This window comes from Andrographis paniculata, unplaced genomic scaffold (assembly GCF_009805555.1).
Source record: "Andrographis paniculata isolate CXL003 unplaced genomic scaffold, ASM980555v1 Contig9END, whole genome shotgun sequence".
Lineage (NCBI taxonomy): Eukaryota > Viridiplantae > Streptophyta > Magnoliopsida > Lamiales > Acanthaceae > Andrographis > Andrographis paniculata.
In genome coordinates this window covers 874,439-888,399 of record NW_026137639.1, presented here as the reverse complement: position 1 = coordinate 888,399, position 13,961 = coordinate 874,439, and the positions used below count along the sequence as shown (strand labels likewise).

Sequence of the window (13,961 nt, the reverse complement as noted above, 5' to 3'; positions counted from 1 at the left end):
CGCATATATATTATATATGCGCTTTTAATTTGGCCCAACAAAGGCCCAATATTATAGGCCCAAATAAGCCAATCTCTTAATAAACCTCCCCGACGTGTCTCCGGTGCTCTTCTGTGCAGTTATTCAATGGCGCCTGAGAGCAAAGCCAACTCAAACAAGAGGAGAAGGCACTACCTTCCCCACAATGTAAGTATATTTATGTCTACGTCTTCTTATGTAGATACGTTTCTCTTTTGTCTGTTTATGGAAAGCTTCCAACTGATTTTGTGATTTTGTGCGTGTACTTTTGATTGGTTTTTCCAGAAGCCGGTGAGGAAGGGCGCTTATCCTTTGTGTCCAGGAGTTGAGGGTTTTTTCATAACGTGTGATGGTGGAAGGGAACGCCAAGCTTCTCATGAAGCTATCAATGTTATCGACTCTGTAAGTTCGTCAACAAAATACACTAATGAAGAAAGGGGAAAAAGCAATTACTTTTTGTAGTAAAGATTGTGCCTTTGGTTGAGTGATTGCTGATTATGTTTGTGAGCAATTTTTTGGGTGAATTTTACGGTGATCTACTTAACTGGTTTAACCATTGGAGTTTTTGGTTTGTATTGTGCCGTGATTCTGATCAGTTCCTAATTTTTGTAGGTTCTGGGGTTTAGGGCTCAGGGTTTAATTAGTGACTAATCTGCTGTTGATTTCTTCCTAGTTTGATGCTGAATTTTTTATTTGTTAATATTGTTTTCTGATTGATGAAACTGTATAACAGTTTTATGAAGAACTTGTGGATGGTGCAAATTCAAAATTGGTAGAGGCAGAAATACCTGTGAAGCCCTTGAACAAGATAACCAAATTCACCTACTCTGATTCTTCCAGTGATGATGATGAGGATGATGATGGTGAGGATGACGAAAATGGCAATGCTGATGGTAAGAAAGAAGAGGGCGACATTGGGAATGTTGATGTCTCCAATGATGGTGCAAAAACAAGTGATAAATCAGGGCTTGAAACTAAGGATGGTGAGCTTGATGAGAAGCAAGGTCAAGACAAAAAGGAGGAATCTGAGAATCAAGAAGCCGAAGCTGTAGAGCCACCACTTAAGAAACAATGCGTGGAAGAATCGCAATTGATTGATGGAAATGTGCCCAAGAAGGTGGAGAATAAATCTATTGATAAGCTAATTGAAGAGGAGCTTGCCGAATTGGGCGATAAGAGCAAGGTAAGTTAGACAATTAATCCTGAATTTGCCCCTTAAACAGAATTTTACTTCCATACCTAAATGTTCATCTAAAACTGCACATGTCTCTATGATTGATATCAAGATCTTGCATCTCTTACATTCATGGAGCATGTATAAAACTTTTGGAATTTGGACAAAGAAGTTGGTTAATATCATCGGATAATTTATCTTAAATTCATCTTGATTAACTGCATTAACATCTAGTGATTTTGAAACTTAAAGCATATATATTTTTTTTTGCTCTTCTTTTTGCTGTGTATATTAATGCTCTTATAGCTGTAATCATGCTTCTTCTTGGGCAGAGGCGTTTCAGTAAACTCGACTCAGGCTGCAATGGTGTCATATTTATTCAAATGAGGAGAAAAGCTGGAGATCCCGACCCAAAAGCTATCGTCCAACATATGATGACTTCTCTTGCTTCATCCAAGAAGCATTCATCAAGGTTTCCTATTATTACATAAAGATTGTGCTTGCAAATGAGTCCTGAATTTGGATTGACCTTAAAATATGATGTTATTCGCCAGATTTCTGTTGAGAGTGCTTCCAGTTGAGGTAACATGCTACACTTCAGATGATGAAATCAAACGAGCAATTAAACCTCTAATTGAGAAGTATTTCCCTGTTGAAACTCAGACGCCTCGCAAGGTAAGCACATTTCTTGTTCATGACATAATTTTTATCATTTGAGTAAGCATTCTTGGTCTGTTATTCAAATTCTATACGAAAATTTGTATGAATTTAAAAAATTCCGATGGCTAGTTCCATGAACGGGAAAGAGGAGAATAACATTTGAAGATGATCTGACGCTCAATATTGATCTTTAAAAGCAAATCACGTATGCAAACAAGGCTAACACAAACATTATATGTTATTCTAGTTTGCAGTTTTATACGATGCTCGTGCAAATACCGGCATTGATAGAATGAAAGTCATTGATGCAGTAGCCAAATCTGTTCCATCCATCCACAAAGTCGATCTGGCCAAGCCGGATTTAACTATAATGGTCCAAATTGTCAAGGTAAGAAATTTGGATTCCATGGAATCTGAACCTAACCTATAGATTCAATTTCTGGTCCAGTTTTACCATTTCATATGAGATTTTTAATTTTTAAAAGTCTATCTGCACTTGATTTACAGACCGTGTGCTTGATCGGTGTCGTGGAGAAGTACAAGGAATTGTCGAAATACAATTTGAGGCAGGTCACGGCATCCTCAGCTGCACCTAAATCTACACATCAAAGCAGTAACTGAGCTTCTTACAGGTAATTTTCTTTCCTGTTCAAAATGCATGATGGACCTCACATGGAAGCTTTTGTATTCTATAATTTAGTTTTGCACTTCAGCTGCCGTTAATTATCACTACTTGCTTAAACTTAATCATAGTTTTGATGTTTCTTTACGATCATCGAGCGAGCCATGAACAGTTTTGTGTTGAAACTTTTGTGATCTTGTAAACTTAGTCATAGTTTTGATGTTTCTATATGATCATCGAGTGAGTGATGAACAGTTTTGTGTTTTTGTGATCTTGCCTGCACCAAAACTTGTTCCTTTTTCTTTCCCTTCCCCTTTTTCTTGTAATTTAGGTTGTTCTTAGATGTATTTTGGAGGTGGGTTTTTAGAAGATTTTTCTTTTTCTTGTTCTTTTTCTTTTTTCATGAATAATGCGAAAAACAAGTAGAAACTTAAAGAAAACATATTGAGTCAGCAAAATATCCAAAATTCTGTCATTCAATCAAAATCAAATGGTTTGGTTTGGGTTTCTTATGATTAAATTTCTTATAAATTTAAGATTTTCAGATTGATTTGAATTTTAATATAATAGAAATTTGAACCCATTATTGAAATATAATACTCCTCTATCCGTTCTAAAATAAAATATTTTTAAAAAAATAATTGTACTGCTTTCTATAATATTATAAATATTTTTAGAATTTATAATGTATTATATAAATACTATTATATTTATATTACATTTATATATAAATGTAATACTAAATATTTAAAAATAAAAATAAACGGATATGTTATTATGGGTGTGAATATATTATGTCTATTTATTACTGATATTATAGTATGTATAGATGGATATATAGATAGGTATTGTGTGAAAGTAATTGAAAGACCAAAGTTGACCTAAGAGTCAATTGGATGTTCTATTATTATTATTATTATTATTATTATTAGATCACCATTCAAACCATTATCTTGATCACATCTTGTGATATGAACATTATCAACTAAAATTAAAAAATACAATCTACTATCAAAGATATTAGGGTTTGTTTGTTTTGGTTTTATAGTTGGTATAATTTTCTATTATAATATATTTTTTATAATATTAAAATATAATTTAAATTATAATTCAAACCAATGAATTAGATAAAATTCAACCTCTCGTAACTTTATTTGAATTATACTTTCAGATATCTCATAAATATATGTAAGTTGAGGTGATATTAAAAATATATATATATATATATTCGGATGTGTTTGTCTTGAGGATTTGTAAAGATTTTAATTATTCATTTAATTTTTTTTTTCCAAAAATATCAAATCAAACGTCTATTTTTCATCTTTTTATATTATTCTAAAAATTAATTTTATATTAAAAGTATTACATCAATACCAATTTATATAGCATTATACAACTATTTTAAATTTTTTATTATTCAAACTCCCAAACAAACACACCCATAATGAAATTAATTTTATATTAAAAATATTCTTATATTTATATAATTTTTTATAAAAATATCATTATAATAGTATTATAAGACACTGTTAAAAGTATTTTTTTTCATTTTTTCTTAATTTGTGTTACATTTTTATATAATAATTAATATTCAATTATCAACCACAAACGAAAGGTTGTACTTCTTTGGTCATTTGGAATGCATTATATGGTTTTTGGAACTATATGACTTCATGGTCACAAGTTGACCCTATACTAACCGATTATACTACATAATTAATTGTGTCTTACTCCTTCTCTCCCATATAATGTTTTTGTCCACATCATTTATCCTTTTATTCTTTTGGAAATATGATTATATATTTTTAAATTTTAATTTATAATTATTTTTATCTAATTATTATCATTTTCATTAATACATTTTTTAATTACTCCATAATTATAAATAAACAATAGGCTATACATATTACATGCCATCTCACTCCTATTAATCAGTTACTGACTGTAGAGGGCTGTGATTCCATCAATGTCGTCCTGCCCAATCCCCTTCCTCACTCCATCCGAAATGGTGGGATACATGATCGCATCCTCCTCTCTGCTGTGCCCTAACCCTAGAACATGCCCCAATTCGTGCATCCCTACCGTCTGCAAATCCATCTGTCCCTGCGCCACCCCGTCGATCCAATTCTCGTCGCCGTCCAGGTGGAGCACTCCCGACGTCGGAGGAAACGCGTGCGCCACTATCCCCATCGGACCGTCGAACGGCAGCCAGTCGCCATGATCGCCGACCTGGAAACTAATCTTGATGTCGGCGTTGTCGTAGTCCGACGTGTAGGCGAACGTGAATGGCGAGACCTTCGCCCATTCTCCCGTCGCCACTTGGATGGGCCCCGCCACGTCCTCCCGCGTCCCCGCCGGGAACGAGTACGTCAGCGCCGTCTTCGTCGCCGGCCACCGCGGAGCGTTCGGGAAGAATTGGAATTTCGAAACGCCCCGTGTTGGTGCTTGAGTTCGTGTCGTGGGTGAGGTCCGGCACGCTGCATCTCGGCTCCTTCAGCTTTCGCACCTATACTCAAATTTAAGTTTATAAGTTCGAATGTGGTATTAGTATTTTGTAATAAAGAAATAATATACCCTTCATTCCATTTCTGCATATGCAGTTTCTGTCTATCCACATTTCATTTTAAATATTTTAATTTAATTTTTTTTATTTTAATTAACCGAATTAGCTATCTTAATCTATAATAATTTATATTATAGATTAATTATTTTCACTATTACATTCATAATTATCTATAAATTATACTTATCATAAATTAATTTCCGCATCTACAATAACTAAGACATCTAATATAAAATAAAATGAGTAATATTATATAAATTTTTTATAATAATAATAATTATAATTCATTTATTGCACCAATGACTCGACTCAAAATATACAAATGAAAGTTACTAAATTCATTTATTATATTTGTAATTACAGTAGGAACCTATAGTTGAGTAGATATGTTTATTTTCTTACTATAAATGTGTCATATGATGGCCATAGGATACATATATGTATGTACCGTACCGTGTGGGGATCCAAGATTCCGGTGACGGGGAGACGGAAGAATGACTGATACGATTTGAGAGCCGACTCTAATTGGTCATCAAAGTGGTTGGTACCAGGATCATCGGCTATGTCAGTTTCGATTTCAGTTTTGACGGTTTTAGCATATCCGAGGTTGGAAAGGTAGTTCTTGAGGCGGCTAAGGCCGGGGACATGATCGCCTTTCTGGGCTCCAATCATACCATGAATGTTGTCTAAAGGAGCTGCTGCTGCTGTTGCTGATGATGACAAAATAAGAAGCCCCGAAAACAATAACAGCAGCAGCTTTGGTGCCATTTTCAGACACACAATAAATTTCATAAGATAAGAAAAGAAAAAGAGAGAAATTATTAAATAATTGGCTCACAAGATAAGTATATTTATACTAAAAATATTGTTTGATGTTTATTAATTTTGTTCCTTCAAATGACTGCACGACACCCTGCCCCTGCTGTAGACTGGGTCAGGTCAACGGTATTATTTTTAAAAATATATTTAATTTAAAAAGTTAGTTATATATATATATATATGGTTAGAGAGATTTTTTTATTACGTGTGTTTGTTCTGTGAGATTTTTGGTAAAAAAAAATATATATTATGTGAGGTATAAAAAATTGTGTATAAAATATAAAAATAATGAATGTATATAATGTATTAATTTTTTTAAAAAAATATGTTGAAAAGAACACTTTGAAAGAACAAAGCCATCTATCTGTGTCTTATACGAAAATATACTCAAAATTTTTTAACAAAAATATTAAGACTTATATTTTTATAAGAGTGGAATTTAAAATTTTTATAAAGTTAATAATGTAACTTTTTTATTAAAGTAAAATTGATATAAAAGAAAAATAAAAAATATTGATGAAAAAATTAATAGGTGAGGATTTATAAGACTGAAGTATTCATTTTATGACTTTATATAACTAATATAAAATTAATAAATATATGTAATATATTAATTTTTTTAATATATATATTTGTGAGGAATTGTAATTTTTACTAAAAAACACACCCTACATGTCTAGCCAAGTTTTAAATAATTAATTTACTTTTTTACTAAATATCTTCACCCAAGCCAAACTTTTGAATTACTATTCATAAAAAAATAAATAAATAAATAATCCAAAATACTTTTTACAAAAATCAAAAGGTAAAAAAAATTCAAATACTCATTACAAAAAATCAATGTATCTTGAAAATACTGAGTAAACAAAATTTCTAATCATAGACAATTGACTTTGTTTACGTATAAGATATAAGATATTTTTGCAAACTGTCATTATTCACCTTAATTTTTTGACAAAAAAAAAAATAAAAATTCTTACATCAAATAATCAAAAATTTGATTATCTAAACAGATATTTGATTTAGTATTTTGCAATTTAAACATTCTATTAAATAATTATTTAATTTGATATTATAATAAAACATGATATAATCCTATTAGAAACTTAAAATAAAACTATTTTTTTCAATTTAAATATTATAAATTATTAATTTGATATTATAAAAAACATGATATAATCTTATTAAAAATTTAAAATAAAACAAGCACACAGAGTGTGTTTGGTCATGGGATTTCTATTTTTTTTAAAAAAAATAAAAAAAATAAAAATTGAAAATATAAAATTAAATATTTATTTTTTATTTATTATACTATATTAAAATTTAATTTTATATTTAAAATATATATTTAAATTTTACTATTCAAAATTCAAACTCAAACTACAAAACAAACACACCGTATTGTTTTCATGATATTTTTTATGCCTTTCACACTTGGGCCTTTGTCTAAACACCTCTAAAGTATATGACAAATATAGTAGACCCATTATATATGATGACTGACTTGAGATTTTTTATGTTTTTCTTTTGTTTAGTTTTGATTTTAATCAAAATTTGTAACTATTTAATATGTATGATCATTTAATAAAAAAAATATATTTTTTATATATAAAATATTATATTTGTTAGTTGTGAAGTAACACTTTAGGATTTTTTATTTTTTACTTTAAATAATAATTGGATGTAGTAGTATTTTATTATATATATATATTGAAAACTAGTGTTTAAACCCGTGCTATGCACAATATTATTATAATTAAATTTAATTGTTATATTAAATTTATTTAATTTTATAAATATTTGAAAATTACAAAGTAAATAAATAAATAAAGTTCTGTCTAAATAATCTATGAATGGTTTTCCATCTTTACAGGGCAATGTAAGAATCAAGAAAATGAAAGGAAAATGACTTTGATTTTGATATACTTTTAAGAGCATAATATTTTTAATTTAAAATATATATTGAACAAAAAATAAATTAAAAAATGAACATACAACTAGCAACTTTTGCCAAGAAAAAAGAAAAAAAAAAAGAAAGAGTTTTGAAGAATTGGATGATCACTACATTAGATCTTAGAAGTTTTAAATCATGCCATTTAAAAAATAAAAAATATATATTTTATTTTATTTTTTAAGTAAAAAAATTTAAAATAAAAAACTCCCAGAGTCAAACATACCTGAAAAGTAGTTAGTTTATTAATTTGCCTGGTCATTTTTTTATAGATATCAATTTGCCTCTCCCCCTACTTTTGTATGAGTCCATAAAGAATAGTTTGATAAACTCGTGAATGTGAAATCTAAGAATACAAACTCTGCAGTTTACTGCTCTAAAGATCATTGAATTTTTAAGCCTTTAAAAATAATACAATTAATATTAATATAATATTTTGTAAAAATAAATAAATATATAATAGTACAATATTTTTATTTTATATTTTTTTTTTAAAAAAAAGCTAATGGTAACGGGACCAGTTGGGTGCCAGCCAAAAGTAGACGACTTGCAATTTTGTTAAGTCACTCGCAATGTTATGTGCCACACGACATTTCCTTTTGCCCTTCTATATGCTACCTATGTTCGACTTTAAGGTCCAATTTGGATTGATATTTGAATATTAATTATTATATTGAAACATAGTACATGAAATCTTATAATATTACAATAACATTATACAAAAAAAATATAAAAATATTTTTAATATGTCACAAAAATAAATGAAACCTTAGAGCTTGGCTGATAGGAAGTACTATTTACAAAATCTATATATATATATATATAATGCAAACCCCGCGGTGTTTTGCGCTAATAATAAAATATTATATGGATATGGATGGATGGACTCGGTCTATTTACACATGACTTAACTTGACTCTAATTATCAAAATAAGCTTTTTACATTACATGCAAAGCCAAATTTCATAAGAAAGGCAAACTCCAATACTCAGAAATTACAACTGCATTTAATAAATAAATGAATAGAATAAAATAGAAGCTGAATATTTCCAACCTACAGGGACCACTAAACATGATCATATCAAGACACACACACACACAGACAACAACAGACATCTTCACAATTTCCAGACATCTTAGATTTTTCTAAGATGGAATCAAGAAAATTGCACCTACGATGACCATATCAACAGACCCTTTCATTCAAGAAATCTTAAAAATTTCAGTAGACAAAACACACACACACACACACACACATATATATATACACACACACACATAATACATACATATATATGATGTATATGCAGTATTCGTGTAACCCGGCTGTAGTAGTAGTAGTAATAGTGTGTACCTTTTTTTTACACTGTTGAGGAAGACGACGATGTATGAGATGCTGCCACAAGAGCTGCCCCGATGCCAGGCCCATCTTCGGTTGCCTTAATTATGACATGCTGTGCAATGTCATCACCTAGTATTTCTTTTACAGCTTCGTTTAGGTATTCTCTGAACATTGCATAGTTTGTGTATAAACTCCCCTCAACAGCCACCACCGTTCGCCTCACCTTGTTGTGTCCTCCGCCTTTGGTTTTCCCACTAGCAATTCCACCACTACCGTCACGGCCCATTTTCTTTAGTATTCCTACAATCCCTGCAGCTGCTAACCGGGCAGCTCTTCGGGTTACGACATCACATATCTTGACAATGAGCTTCCTAGCATTGAGAGGGACATTGGGGATCTGAAGTACAAGAAAGTAATAAAAATGATTTGATTATTAGTGTAGGTGTAAATTACTACTCTACTATTTTCCGTATTTCAAGTGTAACAGTCAATATGGAATTTCGATGATGATTGACCTCAAGGATATCCTTTAATATTCGGGCAACCTCGCTTAAGTCTGGAGATTCATCCTCGTGCATGGAAGCTATCGAAGGAGTCCTGAAAATTCCATAACATAGCAAATGATATGCATATTCTATAGAAGCAAAGACAGCTGAAGAACTATGTTGTAACAGATATAGGAAATGGTTAACAACGCACCTCAAAATGAAGGGCACGTGTAATGCAGATGAAACGGGTCCAAAAACATCCGACTCCTGTAACATCTGAAGAATCACTCTTCGTACAATATCTCCCAAATACATTCCTGATATCATTTTCTCAAAACCCTGCAGTGAAGTTCTAACCCGTCAGTTCCCATGTAGCATGAAGAAATTTTGATCCGGAAATCAAGCTATATAGAACCCAATCTAACCTGATCATTTGGATTAGGACTCTCACTATCCAGGTCTATATCATATGATGTTCTTGGCAAATGAGATGACCAAAAATTACCCCACTCCATGTTGACTACCTAACAGCATTTTAAAATATCATGAATCTTGGAAATTATCAAGAAAACCTAAAAAAATCATAATCTTGTTAATGTTGGTGATCACCATAGAAATAATACCATTGCTCCTGAAGGTGTAACTAGACCTTGGCACTTAATGATTGCATCTGCACGCTCCAAATAACAGGCGTTTGTACCTGTGCCAAAAACTACAGCTGCAACTGTGTCTTCATCATGAAAATGACCGAGAGCCAAAGTCCCCACAGTATCATTTATCTGCTTAAAGTAAGTATCAGCTTAAGCATTAAAATAGTACACCAGAACTTACATTGTTAACACAAAATGCAAACAGAAATTCTATGTCTGCTTCTACTACTGTAAAAAAAACACATGACTCACAGCTACAATATTACTTACATAAGAGGACAAAACTTTCCAGCTGGAGCCAAGCAAGCAAATCTATAAAGCTACTGCCTACTGAACCTAAAAGTCAGGCATGCTCTCTCAGCTCTTCTACTGACAACATATAATGAACCTAAATCAGTAGTAGTGGTCAGATCAACTAGCCCACAACTAGACTAGAACGACGATTAAAAAAAAGAGTCAACAACATCTATCCACCATATACTAACACTTGGACATAGAAAAGAGTCAACAACATCTATCCACCATATACCATCACTTGGACATAGCCATCCACCTAAAGACAATGGTGAGTTAAAAAGAAGATCCCTGCTAAGGAATCACATAATAATATCACATAAATGCTCATCAATGTGAGAAAATAGAATAAAATACATGTCAAACTCAAATCGAAACAGAAAAAAATAACATGAGGAATTGGCAATTTTCAAATTATTGCAAGATCACTATTCTCTAGTAAAAGTGACATTGGCTGCATCTCCTTTACTGCAATACAGAACAAGTTATAAGAACAAAAACTGCTATTGGCTCCCTATTAAGAGCTATGACACAGTTGATACCTCCTAGCTAGCAATCTATCCTCTATGAAAGTGGCTTTGTTCCATTCTGTATAGCCATATATATATATATATATGAATAGGCATTTAAATATCAATATCTAAAAGTAAATTTAAGTACATACAAGAACAGCCACTCGCATATCCAGGCCTTTCCGATTTATTGCTTGCTGCAGAAACTCAGAAATATCTCTCCCAACCTGTCCAAATAGTAATGTTATACTTAGCTCAGCAACTTCACTCATCTTATTAGCTACACAAATTTAGTAAATCAATTTTAGTGTTTCATCAGCTAACTAACAGAATACATCACCATTCACACATGTAAGGCCTTTAAAACTAAACAGAATGCCACTAACCAAGTCTTCAACAGAAAATCCTTTCGTCCAGTTGATCAGATAACCTGAAACTGATGATGTTTGTTTCACGGGAAATGAGAAAGTGAAGCCAAGTTCCCTCCGTTCTTGTTGTGAAGTAGCAGAAATCTCATCTTCCCTTTCAATGAAGTCCTTTAAGGTGGTTGCGATAAAATCAAAAAGCTCCTGTATAGAGAGAACAAGAATGACATCAGTATTTTAAGTCTCCAAATCCAAATATTCCATTAATCCAAAAAAGTTCCCAGCCACCTCGCTTGTGCTGGTCATTAGATCTTGTGGAATGGGCTGGAGCTCAATATCATGTTTGATAATAGATCCGTCGCCTCCTAACTGAACCCGCAATACTCGAAAATTTGTTCCTCCAAGATCTAGAGCATAATAGGTTCCTTTTTCATTCCTAGAAATAAGTAGCAATTAGTTGCAGGAGGTGATGATGAAACATCAAAGTCAAGAAGTTCCCATCCAAGATTAAGTTACAACTTTAACCAAGCATGCCGAAATAACAATCATAAGCTAGTTTGCATCAATTTAAGAATAAGTAGCCAGCGTAATTTGTATGGAAGCAAATAAAAAGAAATAGAAAAATTGTTCAATAGAATGACAAAGTAATTTAGAAAAATCAAAGTGGTAAAAGGCACATTAACTAAGACAAGATAGCATAAGTTAATTTCAATCATCATATGAATGTCCACAGTACTTTGTAACTTGCAGATAAAGAATATGAAAATGGTTATTGTTCAACATAAAAATGAGGTAAGACTTGAATGAGTATATGAGAGGGGATTCATTATCTTCATTGTGAAACTCCAACAAAGGAATAGCGCAATAGGAAGGCTAATATACAAACAAAAACATAAACCAGTAAAAAATGCACATATGTTGTTGCATTGAAATCAGGTAAGTGGATGTTGTCAAATATCTGGGAACCAACTCATTAACTATGCTGCAAATGATATAAATTTAGCTAAACTCAATAAAACACAAATGAAGGAACCAGCTGGCAAACACTGAATCTGTTCCCGAATTGATGAGTGTTACAAAATAGCATACAAACGTAACAAACCTAGGGGCTGCTGACAAAATAAATACACAACATTTGAGATGTCAGAGAGATAATACAGATGAACAGTTTCATTAAGTATTGCTCATGCTGGATAAATAACATCTAAACAGTATAGAAAAAATGTAAGGACATAAATGAAGATAAAGCTTTTAACAAAACGTAAAATGCCGAGGAAAACAGCAATTTGAAAATGCTAACACCTGTATACAAATTAAGGAAAAAAAAAATATTTACTAGACACAACAGAGGAAGCAGCAGAACACGACAATAACCCTAATTTACAAAAGACTGAAACTTATACCCACCATTCACCATGTGGAATCGTTGCCACATAAAAAACCTCACTCACAATCATATAGCGGAAGGATCGAATTCGGAGTTCGACAAAATCAACAAGACGCCGACTACCAGACACATGCAACAGATGGCCACACATATGCATAAATAATACATAATAAAGAAACAAAACCGCAAGTATACAGTGAAGCATGTCAGCTGTACCCAGTGGGGAGGCTATGCACATATGTGAGAAGCATCTTAAGCTTCGACCCGCCCTCCGACGCGAGACCAGCGTGCATCTCAACCGCCATAGCATCGACGACCTGCCTCAGCCGCACGACGGAGGTAACGCAGTCTTCTTCAAGCTCCTCCACTACCCTCACCGCCCTAGTCCACGCCCTCCGCCGCCTCACACTCCTCCCGACCACAACTGCAGCCACAACGCATGCCGCAACCGCACACCCCGCCGCCAAAGCAGCCGCCAACTTCCCCATGCCTCCTCCGCCGCCGCACCACTCCCCTCCTAACTTCCCAAACTCAAAAAAACGAAATAAAATTCAATCAACCATACTCGCCACAAACCAGACCACAACATCTATCCAAAAACACGCCTCGACGATCGGATTCCCCGACGAGCTCCGCCGAACACAATACGACGGCGTATCACTTATCAGCATCCGAATCAAACGAACCTGAATCCAAGCCCTACAAAATCAGCCAGAGGATTCAAACAGCGTCTATCAGCTACTGATTTCTCCCCCTCCTTCGCCAGCGCAGAATCGAACCGCTGCCAAAAGCGAAATCTTTCCGATACGCAGAGATGGAAGGAGAGAGAGGAATTAATGGCGAAAGTTCATACGAAGAACTTGGAAAGCGAACCATTGGGTACTTATAAGGGATCCGAAATGACAGATTTACCCTCGAACAAAAATGAAATTCCTGATTTGTGGATACCGCTTTGACCGTCGAGCGTGGAAATTTGAAAAAAACTAGCTGCCACATAGGATCCCTCCCCTAGTAAAATGAAAAGACCTTCTTACCCCTGCCTTTTGGTGGTCAAATAGGGTTGTTATTATTTTTGATTTGCTTCTAGAAGTTTGAACCCTCCTCCATTACATTACA

At 33.0% G+C, this 13,961-nt stretch overlaps 3 protein-coding genes across 4 annotated transcripts; 1 reads left to right on the top strand and 2 right to left on the bottom strand.

The window, feature by feature from the left end:
• Positions 1–4: 4 nt before the first annotated feature.
• LOC127244292 (uncharacterized) lies at positions 5–2,738 on the top strand. Its single transcript, XM_051264764.1, has 7 exons — positions 5–186; positions 304–420; positions 752–1,201; positions 1,525–1,664; positions 1,747–1,867; positions 2,100–2,240; positions 2,360–2,738. Exons 1-7 carry the CDS (start codon positions 127–129, stop codon positions 2,471–2,473), a joined length of 1,143 nt encoding a protein of 380 aa, XP_051120721.1. The 5' UTR covers positions 5–126; the 3' UTR covers positions 2,474–2,738.
• Positions 2,739–4,567: 1,829 nt separating this feature from the next.
• On the bottom strand, positions 4,568–9,277 carry LOC127244090 (metalloendoproteinase 1-like). Of its 2 annotated transcripts, XM_051264411.1 has the most exons (3): positions 9,162–9,277; positions 5,491–5,747; positions 4,568–4,980 (listed from the first exon to the last, which is right to left on the bottom strand). In XM_051264411.1, the coding sequence occupies exons 2-3, from the start codon at positions 5,707–5,709 to the stop codon at positions 4,711–4,713; spliced, it is 489 nt and encodes a 162-aa protein (XP_051120368.1). In that variant the 5' UTR covers positions 5,710–5,747; positions 9,162–9,277; the 3' UTR covers positions 4,568–4,710. The 2 variants fall into 2 exon arrangements, with proteins under 2 accessions (XP_051120368.1, XP_051120367.1); XM_051264410.1 differs by lacking the exon at positions 9,162–9,277 and having other exon boundaries at positions 5,491–6,068.
• On the bottom strand, positions 8,793–13,707 carry LOC127244089 (hexokinase-3-like). The gene is made up of 9 exons (XM_051264409.1): positions 13,062–13,707; positions 11,747–11,894; positions 11,480–11,662; positions 11,246–11,320; positions 10,261–10,416; positions 10,063–10,161; positions 9,849–9,976; positions 9,665–9,746; positions 8,793–9,546 (listed from the first exon to the last, which is right to left on the bottom strand). Exons 1-9 carry the CDS (start codon positions 13,331–13,333, stop codon positions 9,169–9,171), a joined length of 1,521 nt encoding a protein of 506 aa, XP_051120366.1. The 5' UTR covers positions 13,334–13,707; the 3' UTR covers positions 8,793–9,168.
• Between the last annotated feature and the right edge of the window lie 254 nt (positions 13,708–13,961).